The sequence below is a fragment of the Seriola dumerili genome, unplaced genomic scaffold, assembly GCF_002260705.1.
Source record: "Seriola dumerili isolate Sdu_G_001 unplaced genomic scaffold, Sdu_1.0 BDQW01000191.1, whole genome shotgun sequence".
NCBI classification, from domain to species: Eukaryota; Metazoa; Chordata; class Actinopteri; order Carangiformes; family Carangidae; genus Seriola; species Seriola dumerili.
The window spans coordinates 2,392,256-2,407,567 of NW_019174446.1; the positions used below are offsets into that span (position 1 = coordinate 2,392,256).

The 15,312-nt window shown below is 40.7% G+C and overlaps 1 protein-coding gene across 2 annotated transcripts; it reads left to right on the forward strand.

Annotated features, from left to right (window-relative positions):
• The first annotated feature begins 2,024 nt into the window (after positions 1-2,024).
• rnf144b (ring finger protein 144B) lies at positions 2,025-15,312 on the forward strand. Of its 2 annotated transcripts, XM_022753408.1 has the most exons (9): positions 2,025-2,281; positions 5,412-5,508; positions 5,610-5,881; positions 7,274-7,378; positions 8,420-8,480; positions 9,755-9,968; positions 12,157-12,301; positions 12,514-12,603; positions 14,590-15,312. In XM_022753408.1, the coding sequence occupies exons 3-9, from the start codon at positions 5,705-5,707 to the stop codon at positions 14,755-14,757; spliced, it is 960 nt and encodes a 319-aa protein (XP_022609129.1). In that variant the 5' UTR covers positions 2,025-2,281; positions 5,412-5,508; positions 5,610-5,704; the 3' UTR covers positions 14,758-15,312. The 2 variants fall into 2 exon arrangements, with proteins under 2 accessions (XP_022609129.1, XP_022609130.1); XM_022753409.1 differs by lacking the exon at positions 5,412-5,508.

A 15,312-nucleotide genomic window follows, 5' to 3' on the forward strand; every position in this document is an offset into this window, starting at 1 on the left:
ATAATACATAATAATAATAATAGCAAGAAAACATTTATATTGTAAACAGCCTAGTTTCAGTATGTTGCATGTTGCAATTCCAGTGAAGCAGTGGTAACCGTGTGCATGCTGTTGGAATTTGTTGACACCGTATATGGACCATAAATAGGAGAGTTGAATCTCTGGGGAGGTTCTCTAGTAGGTATAAAAGAGATGTTTCCCAAAATAAGACTCTTAAGTGTGGCAGACTATGAAAACACTACAATATGCTGTGTACTTGTTAGTGTCTAAAACATAATAACTAAGATAAGAAAGAACCATTAGGAACATTGTAAAAGCACATAAATGAGGGATTGGGCATTACTTGGGAACTTATAAACACCACTGTAAAAACTCATGAATTGACAAGTCCTCCTTCATACTGCCTGTAAATAAATATTAAATATCCAAATTTTTCTCACTCTTATTCCTACTGAACTTTTGGCTAAACGTAATCACCTCTATGTGCAAACAACAAAGATGTCATTCAATTAAAAGGTCAAGCAACAGGATTAGCTAATTTCACCTCTCAATTAAGTAACAGTACTAATACAATCATGTAAAAATACCTCAAATAAAAGTCTTGCAGTCAAAGTTAAGTTTAAGTAAAGGTACATAGCCTAAGTATTCTCTGCAAAGTGCACTTGAAGTATTAAAAGTAAAAGTGCTTGGCACCTGGTTATCATGTATTACATTATTGCATTAATATTAATGCATCAGTGTATAATTAGCATTAACCTGCTGTAGCTGGACAAGGTGGAGCTACTTTTAACTCACTTTAAAGTAGGTAGTTTAGACCAACCTAATGTTAACATAGTAGCATAGTTGTGAGATGGTTAATAGGGGAGGGAAAAAAAACAAAGTTACTGCCGCTACTACATGAATTTGTGTTATGTGTTATATTTTGTGATTTTTCTCTAATATTTGCTTTTCTTTGTGCCTCAAACAATTATATAAAAGTGAAATGTCTCTTTGGTCGAGCTGCTAACAACTCAGACATCTTCAAGGAGTTTCATATTACATTTTATATGTGTCTATGCTTTTTGATGTAAAATCTTAATTTTAAAAGTAACTAGTGACTATGGCTGTCAGATAAATGCAGTGGAGGAAAATGTACACTCCGCACACAGACATGAAGTGAGGTAGAAGAATAAAGTAGCAGTACAGTATCTTAAAAATTGTACAGTACTTGCGTAACTTGTGTTACTTTCCCACTGCTCAACAGGTCTGCAAAGTGTTAACACTGGAAAAACTTTGATAGAGTGGGGATTGCCAAAGTAACTAAACAGCTGTTGGCTGAACATAATACAGTCTCTTTGTTTCTCTAACTCATGTTCAATTAAGGTCACTTTTAGATTTTAGGTGCTGCATTAAACATGGTAATCTCTGCAGTGGTGTAATGGAGAGTGTTGTCACTGATGATGCAGTTGCTGTGATTGTTTATGAAACCTCTGTAGCGTAATCAACTGTAAACAGGAAGTCAATATGATGAGTAAAGTTCCAAAAATAACAGCTTTAGAGTTACCAGGCTATATATGAAACTTGACTGTCAGTCCCTTGTAAATGTAGGTATAACTTTGTTTTGTTAAATTGAATGTCCAGCAACCACAAAATATCAACCTCACTTTTATAGCTTTGTTTCCCCAAATGCAAACCAACCAAAAGTATCAAATTGGCATAATAGAGTTACTAACTAATTATATCTAATTCTATATCAAGATTAATCATCCTATCACAAATGATGTTAAGTAAGAATGCTATACCAGAACTGAACGCAGAGGGCGCCAACCTACCACACGTGTGACATCCATTTTTCCGACTGCCCCTGAAAGCAGCACGAGTTCAGTGAAATAACCAGCAGGAGCAGTCAAGAGTGGAAATCTGTGGAGAGCAGCACAGCTTCCTGGATGGAAACAAAACAGAAGAGCAGAGCTGACACACACACACACACACACACACACACACACACACACACACACACACACACACACACACACACGCACACACACACACACACATATATATACACACACACACACACACACACGGAGCAGACAGCAGCGAGCAGGACGTCTCAACATGTTTTTAGTTTCTCTTTAAGCCCGGTGTGGGTGTGAGAAACGCGGAGTCCGGCAGCAGTGACAGCAGAGGTTACTGTAACAGCAGACTGTATCAACACATGTGTCTGTGCCACAGTAATAGGAGCACTGCGGCTGTGGATCTGGACTTGGGCAGCTCCTACACCCAGTGGTCCACAAGAAAGGTAGGTGCCCCCCTCTCTCTGCTCTGCTCATATGGCTTTTGTCTGCAGCTCGTGGAACATCTTTTACCGAGGCCGTTTGTGATATAGTGTAATAAATGCGTCAGTATTTGAGTTTTGACCTATGGGAGTATGCAACCTTGAGAGGGATGCGTCAGGTTTCATGTGTGGTCTGGTTGAATGCACTGTAATACATTAGATATTACACTGTACCTTGTCATGCTAACATGAAGATACTTCAGGTACCAAAAATATGCACTTAAAGCAAACTACTGTCCTTTTAGGAATTGAGGATAATACCTTTAAATCACATCTGTCCAGTTCAGTATCCTCCACAGTTATTCTGGTAAAACTGCTGTACACTAAATGAAGGTTTGCATTTTCCAAACAATTTATTTTCTTCATACAGTGCAGCTTTATCTGCTCTTGTTTTAGACTCACTCCCAAAAGCACACAGCTTATTGGGCCAGAAATCTACAGAGACACAGACCGGAGCATGATTGCAGCTGTGTGAATGATGCCATATAAATGCTGCTACACACTCCCTGAGCCCACTGCCCAGCTGCCTCCTCTCCAGCACAGTGGCAGTCTGTGTAGAGGCAGCAGCAGCTTTTCACCAGGCAGATCTGGTTTTCCATCTCTGCCTCTCTGGCCAACAATGATGCTTTGATCCCCCATCAAACCCATGGCAGGAATGCCATCTAAGCCTTGATTCATGGGGACTGCTAATCACTGAATGGTCAGCTCCACACCTAAAAGGAACTGTTTGCACACAAGGCCGTTTTGATTAATGAATTGCTCTAACAGTGAAGATTCAAGTTTGAATGCAGGCTCTTATTCTCTGTTTGATTGCTTCTCAGTGGAAGGACTGCAGTCAGGATGGGCTTTTCAAGGCCAGCATTGATAGTGAGGTCTTAAGATAAGATTTTGTTTGTCAGCATTTTACTGACATTTAATATATTTAAATGTAGTGCCACGTGCAAACATTCAGTAAAGTATTAATTCTGATCATTATGTGTCATTAGAATAAAATAATCATAAATGATCAATTAAACTGCTTAATATCTGTCATATCAAAGTTGGATGACACATTCAGCTCACTTCTATCAGCCTCATCTATTGAAAGATAGCTACCCAGGTAATCTCAAGTTCCTCCAAACTTTAAAGTTGTTCTGTAATGACAGGCTTCACCCTGCTATTAAACACATAGGAGTTTCCACACAGCAAAGCTAGCTGACAAGAAACCTGTTATTTTCCCCTGTGAGACCATGGAGCTGGTTGTGCAGGACAGGACAGGCTGACAGCATTGTGGGATGACGTGCTGCTGCCCGCTCGGCGCGCCTGTCTGAAAGCGGTGCAGGATACCCCATGACAGTGCAGAAATACCAACGTGCTCCATGAGCTCCACCATCACTGATCTGCATGTATGCCATCAGGGATCAATAGTACACAATAAAAGAGCACTCACTGAAAAATTTAGGACACTGGTGGTGGCGGTGGCTGTATCGACTGAACTGCTCCGAAGTTTCCTGCCAGCTTTAACAGCCTGCTGAAATAGAGAACATTGTGTGTGGGATAATATGTGATTTCAACAGCCGCTTAGGCTGCAGAGTGTGTTTTTAACGCCACTGTTTCCTGTGTGACCCTGTTCTGTGTCTAACCGCTGTTATCTACAGGATTAATCACAAATCCCAGATTATGGTGTTATTATTTCTCATGCTTTTTGGGATTGGGAAGCCAAATCAACCAAAGGGATGATTTTTTTAGGTTTGGTGACTTCAGTTCCCTTAAACACCAGATTAGGCCTTTATTATCCACCCACCTCTGGTTCCGCTGTCCCAAAATATGTAACTAGTACAAATGTCTGATAACTAAAGGTGGAAGTCACAGATTAAATTTATGCTTGATGATGTAATTAAACCGTTTTTGTGTAATACACCATTTTAGTATTTTTTGAATCAGTCTAGCAACATGGATGGCAATGTCAGTCTGTTGGTTGGTTGGTCCACTACTTTGATCCAGACTGATATATCTGAACTATTGGCACAAGATTGTCACAAGAGTTTGTGTCTATTTTCTTGTTCCCAAGAGGACGAATCCCAAAGACTGGTGATCTCCTGACCTTTGCCCTTGCACCAATATGAGGGTTGACATCGTGATTTTTAGAGAAATTTCTCAACAACTGAATGGATTGCCATGAAATTTGTACAGAGTATGTTCCCCTCAGGGTGAATTGTAATAACTTTGGTGATCCTTTGACTTTCCATCTTGCCCTGTTAACGTCTACCAATGTAAGCATGCTAACACAATAAACTAGGATGGTAAATATCATATCTGTTTTACATCAAATACTCAAACTCATATCTGGTCAAAATTCATGTATTTCCAGTACTTTGGTTTATGACCAAATACCTGCAAAACTACTCGTTTAATTACTCGCTAACATCACTCCCCTGTAGTGTTTACTGTATGTGGCAAATGATAGCATGCTAACACACTAAGCTAAGATGGTGAACATGGTAAACATTAGCATTATTGTGAGCATGTTACTGACGTTTATCTCAAAGCACTGCTGTCTGCTGTCTCACAGGATGATTCTTAGTCCTGTTAAATGGGTAATTTCACATTAAAACACATATTTTACAAATTTTCCTTTCCTTTAGTTTTGTGTCATTTCTCTGCAAGAGCTGCACATTAGAAACTTTGAAATGTTCAGAAATGTAGCTTATAGCATGCTATCGTCGTTAATCTCTGTTTCCTGTCATTAATCAGTTAATTTTAGCCAAAAGGTTTTTAAAGCTATTCATTTTATAGTTGATTTCCCTCTTTTCCATCCTTCTCCCCCTGTATTTTTGACATTACATGCGGAACAATACTGTAGCTCCATCAGTCTGTATTTACCATGTTTCTAAAAGTGATTGACGATCAATTCTTCCTGTCAGAATGATCGAGGAGCTTGTCAATAACTGTAGACACAGTAAACACAAACCTTGGACTTTGGCCTTAAATATGGCTCCATTTATTTAGTAACAACAGACATGATGAGTAATCACTATTACTGCAGGAATTACACATAATTATGTTTTGCTTCATGCACCACGCAGCTTTAAACAATGACTTATTTGTCTCTCAGGCAACAAGACAAAGGAAATGTATTGCTTCAGGAACAAGTGAAGTCATCACAGTTCTTATACCAGTTACCAGAATGAATGACAGGTTCCAGAAACAAGGTGCGGTGCTGTCAGAAGTTATGTAAAGTGTAACAAAGGAGAAGCACAGTGTTACACCTATGCGGAAGAAACAAACAGATATGTGCTGTTTCTGTTTTCAGGAATATGGAGGCTGTAGCTCCTCTCCGTCCCTAGCAGAAGGGCTAGGAGCAGCCTGATTCCTCCGTACTTCCCTGCCCGCCTGCCTTGCCCCTTCATGGCCAGCAGGAGTCCTTCCCTGAGCCAGGAAGCCAGGGACTCGGCACCCGGGACCCCTGAGGCCGGCACTGACTCCCAGCCGGGGCCCGAGGTCTTTTGCAAGCTGTGCCTCAGTGAGCAGCCATCTGCAGCCACCAGGGAACTGCAAAGCTGCAACTGCAACTTCTGCACAGCAGTGAGTAGAGACGTGTCCAGTTCATTGAAGACATTTACAGTAGATAATACTAATATTTAAGTGTTTGCTTAAACTGTGAAGGACACACTTGCTGCAATGGGAATAAAACTTGTTAACCTTAGTTACAGAGTGGGAATCCTCCAGGCTATATTTAGAGAAAGAAGCCTTTATCCTCCGCTTATATTGCTCATGTTTTTAGTCACTCTCTGTGGGCGGCGAAGATTTCACAAAAGATCCAAGATCAGACTTTTTTTTTTTGGGTAATTTAGGCAAATCTCCAGCGTTTAAATTAGTTGGAATGGGATGCTCCTCTTTATTGCAGCACCACTTCCTGCTTCAAGATCTAAAAATAGATCCTTTTATTGCCAAATCTTGCACGTTGAAGTGAAACAAAGCCGTTTCAGCACAGGACTGACTTTCTCTTATATATATATGTTTTCTTTGAATTGCTCTTGGAAATTGTTTATGATTTATCCAAGCTGTTGAAATTTTTCTTTACCAACTTTTTGGAACTCTTAAATATCTCCTCAAAGTGTTTTCAACTATGAGAGAACCTTTTTAAGACTATGATTTGTATAATTATTTATTACAGAATTATAGAGGTCTGCTACTACACTGTAATATGTGCCTGCTTGGTCTATAGAAACTGAGATGTTGGTGTTATGCCCTGACACAGAAAGGTTGTCAGATAGTGGCAGGTGTTAAACTCTGTCCATGCTAGCTAAGTTGTCAGTGTTGCATGCACAAGGTCACACAGATAAAACACACACACATACACAGTGTCACAGGGGAAGAAGGAGGGAACTGGATACTGTAAGGCCTACTTATCAGTTGGACTGCATTGTATAAACCTGAAATATCTCCTCCAGTCTAGTTCGTGACCACAGGCTATTGTTCGTGTGTTTTAAAAAAAAATCCAGTTCAGTTTTTGGATGAACAGCACATCATGTTTCATAAGAAAGCACATGATAAGCACAAGTTTGTATTTAGCAGAATTCTGTGTTAGATTTATTCCACCTTCCACAGAAAAGTGACATTTAAATGTTCTTATTTTCTGTTCCTCTAAACTGTCTGCCCTTGCGAAATGTTTACATAGTTCCTCTTAGTCTTCCATATTTCATGGCTGAGGTAACATATGACTTTTGACGTGTGATTGCTGAGGAGGAACTCGTGGCATTTAGTTTGGCCTGTTTGCTCATTTTCTCTTTGTTTTCTTTGCATTTCACTACATCTGTCATTAGCAGATTCTCTGGTTCAGACTGGATGGTTAAAATAAAATGTATGATTATGATATATTGTTAGATATATTGCTTTTTGCAAGGGCATGACATTTGTGATCTATTACAGAACTACTGGTTCCATTCAGTATCTGTGTTGTTCCTCCCTCTCCAGTGTTTGCAGCAGTATGTTCAGCTGGCCATCATGGAGGGTGGGGGGGCACCCATCACCTGCCCAGATATGGCCTGCCAAAAGTCTGGCGTGCTACTGGACTCTGAGGTATGTCCTGTTTAAAACCGGTGATATGTAGGTCATGAGTGAAACCAAAACAAGCAAGGAGTCTTTAGACGCTGTAAAAGCTGTAAAAAACCTGTTTGAGGCAAACGTTTTCGGGCTTCGTTCATTGGAAACCTACAGGAATATTTCTTAAGTTTCTTAGTTGCTGGCTCAACCAGTTTTTTTCCAGTCCAGAGTTCTGCAAGCCAAATCATGAACTTGGATTTTCAGCCTTATGTTTTTAAAATTGTGTGGGCTGAATGAGCTAAGATGAAGTTTTGTGAAAATCCTGTTTAGCCAGCCTTAACAACGTTTCTGAGGAATTTCTCTTTGTTTTTGAGAATGAAGAGTGACATGTGGTAATGTGAGCAGTCAGACAGAAAGTGAAACTATGAGCTGTTGGACACCGTAGCTTCTACACAGTACCTGAACTGCTGATTCACAAACGAATGGAAATTCTGCATTAAGACTCTTACTGTTAGAAAAGCCTCTTGAACAGCGCTCACTGACCCGCAGTCTGAGATAGAATTGCTTTGACTGTAGAATTTTTATCCTGTGTTGTGCAGTCGTGAAATTAAGCATGTGTTAGACATACATAAAGCATTGCTTAGGGAAAATAGCATACACTACAAGCAGTTTTAATACTTACTTTAATCTTAAAACATTGGAGTGAGAAACAAAGAATTTTGTCAGTCTTACTGGCTTTTAAAATTTGCAATGTTGCAGTCAACCCCTTTTTTTCTCTGACGTGACTTAGTAATGCAGCAATTTGCAGTTGCTAGGTGACCAGTTGATCCTAGATGATCTTTGAAGTATTGCAAGTACACAAAACAGTCCCCTTTTAATCTTGACTACCATGTTTTTGCATTTATCCATAAGGGTTTACAGATGCAGGAAACCTGCAGTGAAGCTGTATGAAAATCCAAAAATGTTAGTTTTAACCCCATGTGATCTCTGTGTCAGTGCATACACACAAAATTAATTGTCAGAGCTCTAACTGAACAATCGATGACTAAAGCCTTTTTCTGTGCTCTGTGATTGCAGATAGCCAGCCTGGCTGCAGCTGATCAGGTGGAGCTGTATCAGCGTGTGAAGTTTGAGAGGGGTAGGTATTGGTGTATTAGCATGCTGATGACTGGTGACAGGGTGTGGGGCTATTTCAGGTCACACTTCAGCTGGGGGCATTAGACTAAGCAGCCCCACAGAGTACAGAGCTTCACATGCCTGAGATACTGTGGGACCTCCAGTATTATCCAGAAGGTCACTGAAACTGTGGCTTTAATACCTTCAGGAAATTCAATAACAAATGCTTTAAGAGACTAACTATTCTGATAAATTTGAAGTACTTTTGATTGCAAATAAATTGTATGACTTGTGTGTAACTGATTGCACTTGTATTGTGGATATGTTTGTGAAGGCAAATTTCCTCATGGTCCTGTGTTGGAATAATAGGTTTCTGTTGACATTTACAAATTGCAAACTGAGGTTAGTTTGCCTTTAGTATAGCTACAAGGTAAACTAACCTCAGTTTGTAAATTGTTCTTTTGTAGTTGCACAGTAACAATATGCTGTAAAGCCAATAATAGTTATTGTTTACTCAGACCATAAATCATAAAACTCATAATATTGGAAGTATAAATACAGTACAAAATACAGGCTGTTTTGAAACAGTGTTTCCCTTCCCTTATGATTCACAATGAAAATATGAACTGGTGAAGTGGATCTGAGTCAGCCCATTAAAACTCCAGGTTTTTGTTTTGGTTGTGAAATGTCAGATGTATATGATTTATTGATGAATTTTTTCTTCTTAGATAGCCAGCTGGAAATGAGAACAATGTATTTGTGAGATTTAGGTATCATTTCTGTTTTCAGTCATGCTAGCTAGGGATTGCTATGTCAGTTCTAGTGGTTGGTCTGTCCACCACTTTGGTCAAGACTGAAATATCTTATCATCAGATTTGATCACTTTTGATTTGATTAACTTGATTTTATTTTGTCCAATATTCTGGTTGGTTGAAGGGACTTGATTTTCTTGTCTACAGTCCAAAACCCAAAAATATTTTAAATGATATAAAATAGAAAAAAACCCAGCAAATCAGTCAGGCTTTTTAGTTTGAGAAGTGATTTTGACAAATTTTTGTTCAGTGATTTTTCTGTTGATCGAATAATTGAGTAATTGACTAATTGTTTTAGAACTTATTCTTTTTGTTTTAAAAACATCCCGGACATGAAAAGCTATTTTTTGTGAGATTGCTCTAAGTCAGATTAGCTAATATAACCTTGCTATAGAGAGCTGCAAAACATGCATTTATTTAGTATGTAATACTTCTGCTCCTACTTCTTAAATGTGCACTCACATCCCCTCTTTGCTTTTTGCAGGAGTGAAGTTGGACCCCAGTAAAGCCTGGTGCCCAGTGCTTGAGTGCCAGGCGGTGTGCAAAGTGCAGCCAAGCACCGAGGGCCAGCCCACCGCTGTGCCCTGCCTCACCTGTCACACTGTCTTCTGCTCTGGGTGCAGAGGGCCCTGGCAGGACAGCCATACCTGCCCCGAACGCCAGCCCATGATGTCACCCTCTCCCTCTCATGAAAGCAGGTCAGTCAGCTCGCTGTTTAGTCAGCCGCCCACTGCCTCCAGCCACACAGTCTGAGTTGCACTTTGAAAAAGATACTGTGCTGAAAGCAGGATGAGAGTTCAGACTGAGGGTGTCTACAAAGAAACACTTGTTAGTGCAGTAAACAGACTGGTAATTCACTCATGATGGCATTAATTGGTTTTATTAACAATTTAAATTCCAAAAGCTGATATATATTTATCCTTTTATTACCTTTTCAATTCCATTTTTTTTATTTTATGAGGAAAATGCCATCCTTCCATGTTATCTATTGCGGCAGGATATTTACATTGAATAGATCATATAAGGGATGTGTAGTTCCCCGTCTCCCAGTGAAGGCTGGGAGCTGAATACAAACTTTATTTCAGGATTTATAGCCTAGTATTCCTCAGCTGTGCCCTCTGTGTAGTCCCTGTTGTAAAGTTACATTACTGCTCTTCTGCCAGACGGACTGATGTCATTGGAGAGTCACTGAGTTGTATTGGAATCCATTGTCTCTGTGCCAAAGGGAGGTGAAGGATGTGCAATGAACCAATTAGTCCACTGTACAGACAGAGCCAATGCACTGTAGTGAAGCCGTGGTCTCTGCAGTGTGCCGTGGAGGATGGAGCAGACGTGGGTAGAGTGGTTTAGGTTAGAACATGATATAAACTTTAGTCATCAGACATAATGTTATTGTACCAGGCCCGCAGCCAGGATTTTACAATTACCTATGCTTAAGAGTCCAAAGTCCCCTAGTGCAACTCCCCCTGAGAGGTTTTTGATCAGCCATAAAAAATGTATTATTTTAGAGGATTTTTACATTTTATTTATTAATTCAGTTCATTTAGGAGCTTTGCTTTCTCTAGCCTTCCAGCCTGATAATCACACAGAACTGCCATTTCTTTGTCATTTCAGTTTGGCAGTGTGTTCTTGTTCACCATTTTCTGTCTGAGAGTGGTTGTTATTTCCTAATTGGTCTGTGGCAAATCACATTTCCGTTCCACCCTCATTATTTTCATCTGACACAGTAGCTACAGTAGCAGTTTCCAGGAGCAGTTCACATTTTTCACATAAATATGTTGGTTTTTATTTCTGTGTATTGACTTGGAACAATCTGTATAGGTTTGTTGGTCTCATTCATGCTTCTCTACATTCTCAAGCTACTTTTTGGCTTTGCCGTGGGAGTATGTTGCTATTCCTATTCCTGCTTTTAAAAATTTGATTAGCCTGGTTGCTTTTCTATCCTGGGAAACAGCCTTCAGTGAGCACCACACCAGATCTGTCTTAATCCCGAATGCATTTGAAGATGTGGGCAGCGATATAGAGATCTCCTAAGAGTCATACTCAGATGAACTAAACTCAAATTTAAAGCTGCTTTAATGTGAAAGATATCATGTGTAGTAACAGCCAGAGAATCATCACCTGACTCTGCAGTTCCCTTCGGCTCTAACATTCAATTGTAACCGTTTTAGCAACTTTCAGCTCATCGTTTTCGTTTTATGATCATCAGGCAGCAGTTCTCAGCGAGAAAGCAGACACGTAATGTTAGCAACTAGCAAAAAAAGTAGTTACTTAAAGTAGTAGCAGTTACTAAGCAACATGCAAACATTTTCCTGACCTGCACACTAGCTTGCTGCTTTGTCTACACGTTACCTCAGGAGTGCGCTGAAGCATCCAGGCTTCTTCCCTTCATCCTCTTCTGACGACCACACATCATTTAATTCAAATGTTATTTCTGGAAATATTTTCATCTTTGCAAAGTTTGTTACAATCTAAGAAAGATAACCACCGTTAATGTAACGCTGATTAAAGGTTGTACTCTATATCAGGACTCATGGAATGACTCTCGTCCAATCAAATTACTTGGTTGGAACTAACTGTTGTATAATTCTTTGTAATTGTAGAATGGAAACTCCTCAGGTTGTTGAAACCCTCATGACTTCAAGGTTGTCAGTAGTAACTCTGGCTCTGAATTGTACTTAGAGAATACTTCCTTCATACCTTTGCCTCCCAAAATAATTAACCCAGCTCAAAGTGAGTGCTGACCCTTCACTCTGCTGCTAAATAAAGACTTCACACTCTGCCTGGAGCCTCCTGAGGCCTTCATGGCTTCATACTCCGACAACGTGACCCCCCAGTAACTGCATACCTGATATCTCCTGTGTCTTTCTCTCCATCCATCCACAGGGCCCGCTCCGACAGCCACTCTGACATGCCCATCAAACAGTGTCCTATGTGTGGTATCTACATAGAGAGGAACCAGGGCTGTGCACAGATGCTGTGTAAGAGCTGCAAACACACCTTCTGCTGGTACTGCCTGCAGAATCTGGATGTGAGTCTTGCTGCTACCCACCCCACAGATGTGATGCATGGTTTTGGATCCCAGTTGAAACATTATTATACTGCCTTGCCACCTGTTTAGACTCAAACTATGCTCATGAGTTCAAAACATCTCAGCCTCTGTTTCACTATCTCCAGCTTGTGCCTGAAGATGCTGTGTAATTGTTGATTTCCACTCTCTGCACGTGTGTTTTGTCAATGCAGGGTGATATATTCCTGCGGCATTATGATAAGGGACCGTGCAGAAACAAGCTGGGACACTCCAGGGCCTCTGTGATGTGGAACAGAACGCAGGTGAGGCTGCTCAGCAGACAGCACAGCAGACATACAGTTTTGATTTCAGGGTTTGTGGTGACGCGGTCATTGTCTGCATGGATTAGCCTGCAGCACCACCCATCCATGAGTGGTAGGTTGTTCCATGCATGGGTTTGATTTTAGTAAAACTGTTCCATCACACCACCAGTATTGGACGCCAGCCCAGCTGCACTGTTTGGCTGTCAATTCAGTTAGTCACTGCTGAAGTACTTGCTGGTGAGGACAATAGAAGAACTGAACTGACGCAGGACAGTAAAACCTCCATTATGGATGTTTTACTTTTAAATAAAAGCTTCAAACAGACTGTATTTAAACCCTCATGCACTATCTGACTTGGGAAACAGTCATTAGCTCTGTTCTGTTTATCAGCTGCTGTATGAATTGGTGAATTTCCTTTTAAAGACCTACAAAGTCTGTTTTAGCTCGTTGTTAGTTTTTTTTTTGTTTTCCACCAGTGTGCCCAAATAATCCTTTATCAGACATTAAGCTGAACTAATCCCCACACTAATCTCAAGTCTCTGCTCTGTAATGACGTCACCCATTCAACAAAACAACTACAATTGGCCGCCAAACCTACTTTCTTTCTACTTTTCCCGGTTCTGGTGCGTTATCACATGATTGGTATCAAGTTTAGTTATTGTGTCTCGGTGTGCCTGCGTTGCTCTGTGCTTGGCGAGTCAAAGTACAACAGCACAGTTGTTCCTTGAAAAACAGCTCATGGGAAACTTGGTCACACCCTTGCCTAACAGGTCCTTTAAGTTTTACAAGCTGCTTGTTACAAATTCCTTCTGAGCTGCCTCCACACACTACTGTACATTCACAGTGTACTGTATACTGCATTTGTGTCTAGATTTAGATCTGAAATTATGTGCTGTATGATCATGCTGACTGCTGGTATACACTACGTGGCCAAAAGTATATGGACACCTGAACCATGGCTTTTGTTTTGCTCCTATAACAGCCCAAAGTCAGTGGTGAGTCAGTGAGGTCGGCTGTATTTGGGGCAGTAAGTCTTGGCTCTCATTCCAGTTCGTCCCACAGGTGTTGGATTGGGTCGGTTGCACAAGTCAAGTTCTTTCACACAAAATTTGGGAAACCATGTTCTTTGTGCAACATGTTGAAACAGGAAAGAGCCTTTCCCCGAATTGTTGCCATCAAGTAGGAAGTGCACTCAGAATATCATTGTATAATTTAGCTTCAAGATTGAGACGGAACGTACACAGAAGTACGTGGATAGGGGCGTCCATATACTTTTGATATATAATGTAGAACTACATGTTCAGTAGTACTGGAAGTGTTAGAAAGTATTTTCATAGTGAAACCAATAGTAATGTCTGTCTGTGACTCAGTCAGACTCTGATCTGATTTGGTTTTGTTAACTGTAGTGAGTCTCGAGATTATAAATATCACATTACCCGTAATCTTGATAGCATTGTATCACAAACAGTATGTTGATGAGTTCCTTTTTTCCATTAGCATTTCACTCCAACCGTCTGTCACTGGTTTCAACTGGAAGTTTAAGATCCATATAAACCTTTTGTGCCATAAAGCAACCTCTCCTCATCACGTGAAGCTTTGCAGAGTTATATACTGTACGTAGTAGAATCTTACCTAATGTAGAGAGCAGTGTAGAGGCTGCTGAAGGCTGCCTCTCTCCTCAGCAATAGATTTATTTGTCTACAGTAATGACACTAATATATCACAGTGTATAGTAGTGTAATGACTTATTGGTGTTAAAAGTGGAAGAGAGTGAAGCAAAGCAATAAAGCTGCAGGCTGTAAAACCAAAACAGGAAATAGAAAGGTGCTAAGAAGGCTCGGTGGAGCTGGGGGAAACTGTGGTGATAATTCTCTGTGGGTTTGCCCCTGTCAGCGACTCCTGTCAAATTACAGTCATTTGATCCATTGTTAATATGAAAGTATTGAGTGGTGCTGCTTTAAAGACCTTGTTATTGTTCTCCATCAGGTGGTGGGAATCCTGGTGGGGGTCAGCATCATCGTGCTGGTGACATCTCCGCTCCTCCTGCTGGCCTCGCCCTGCATCCTGTGCTGTGTCTGTAAGCCCTGCAGAGGCAAGAAGAAGAAGAAGAAAAGGAAGAGGGACCTCAGCCAGCCAGACTCCTCCACATCATAGCAGCTCCCCCTCTCATTGGGCCATCCAGGATACACTGACGAAGCCCAAGGAAACCAACAAGCGCATGTGCAAGTGGTGGAAAAGAATAAACTTATCGAACAATGGAGCACTTTTCCCCCCGACGCGACAGACTGGACGCCTCGTCAGGATAAGGGTGGAAGTGTAAATATGAAGAGAATGAATGTAACTCGCTCACGTAGTTGTTGGCAGATGCACAACAGGTTTGTAAGGAGAAGGCGGTGGGAGTTTTCCTGGAGAGGTTTCTCTCTCTCTCTCTCTCTCACACACACACACACACACACGCACACACACATGCAGTTAAAAGTGCAACGCCACCCTCATGTGCCAAATGTCATGATGCCAAACTACAGGTGTTAGGTGCTCAAGTGCCTCACTCTACAGTGCCTGGTGCTTGGTCGTCTTTGCTTTGCCTTTCATTCTATCTTTATATTATGCAAAAATTTTAGCATTATGAAAATGGACAACTGTCAGGATCCCACAGGGTTGTAAATCCCTAAAAAAAAAAGCAAAACATTCTTTCATAATGGTAGAAGG

Excerpts from the sequence above, each read along its gene's own strand:
- rnf144b (XM_022753408.1), top strand. The coding sequence starts at position 5,705 with ATGGCCAGCAGGAGTCCTTCCCTGAGCCAGGAAGCCAGGGACTCGGCA. Across the intron at positions 7,379-8,419 it reads GCGTGCTACTGGACTCTGAG|ATAGCCAGCCTGGCTGCAGC; the intron begins GTATGTCCTGTT and ends CTGTGATTGCAG. Across the intron at positions 12,302-12,513 it reads ACTGCCTGCAGAATCTGGAT|GGTGATATATTCCTGCGGCA; the intron begins GTGAGTCTTGCT and ends TTGTCAATGCAG.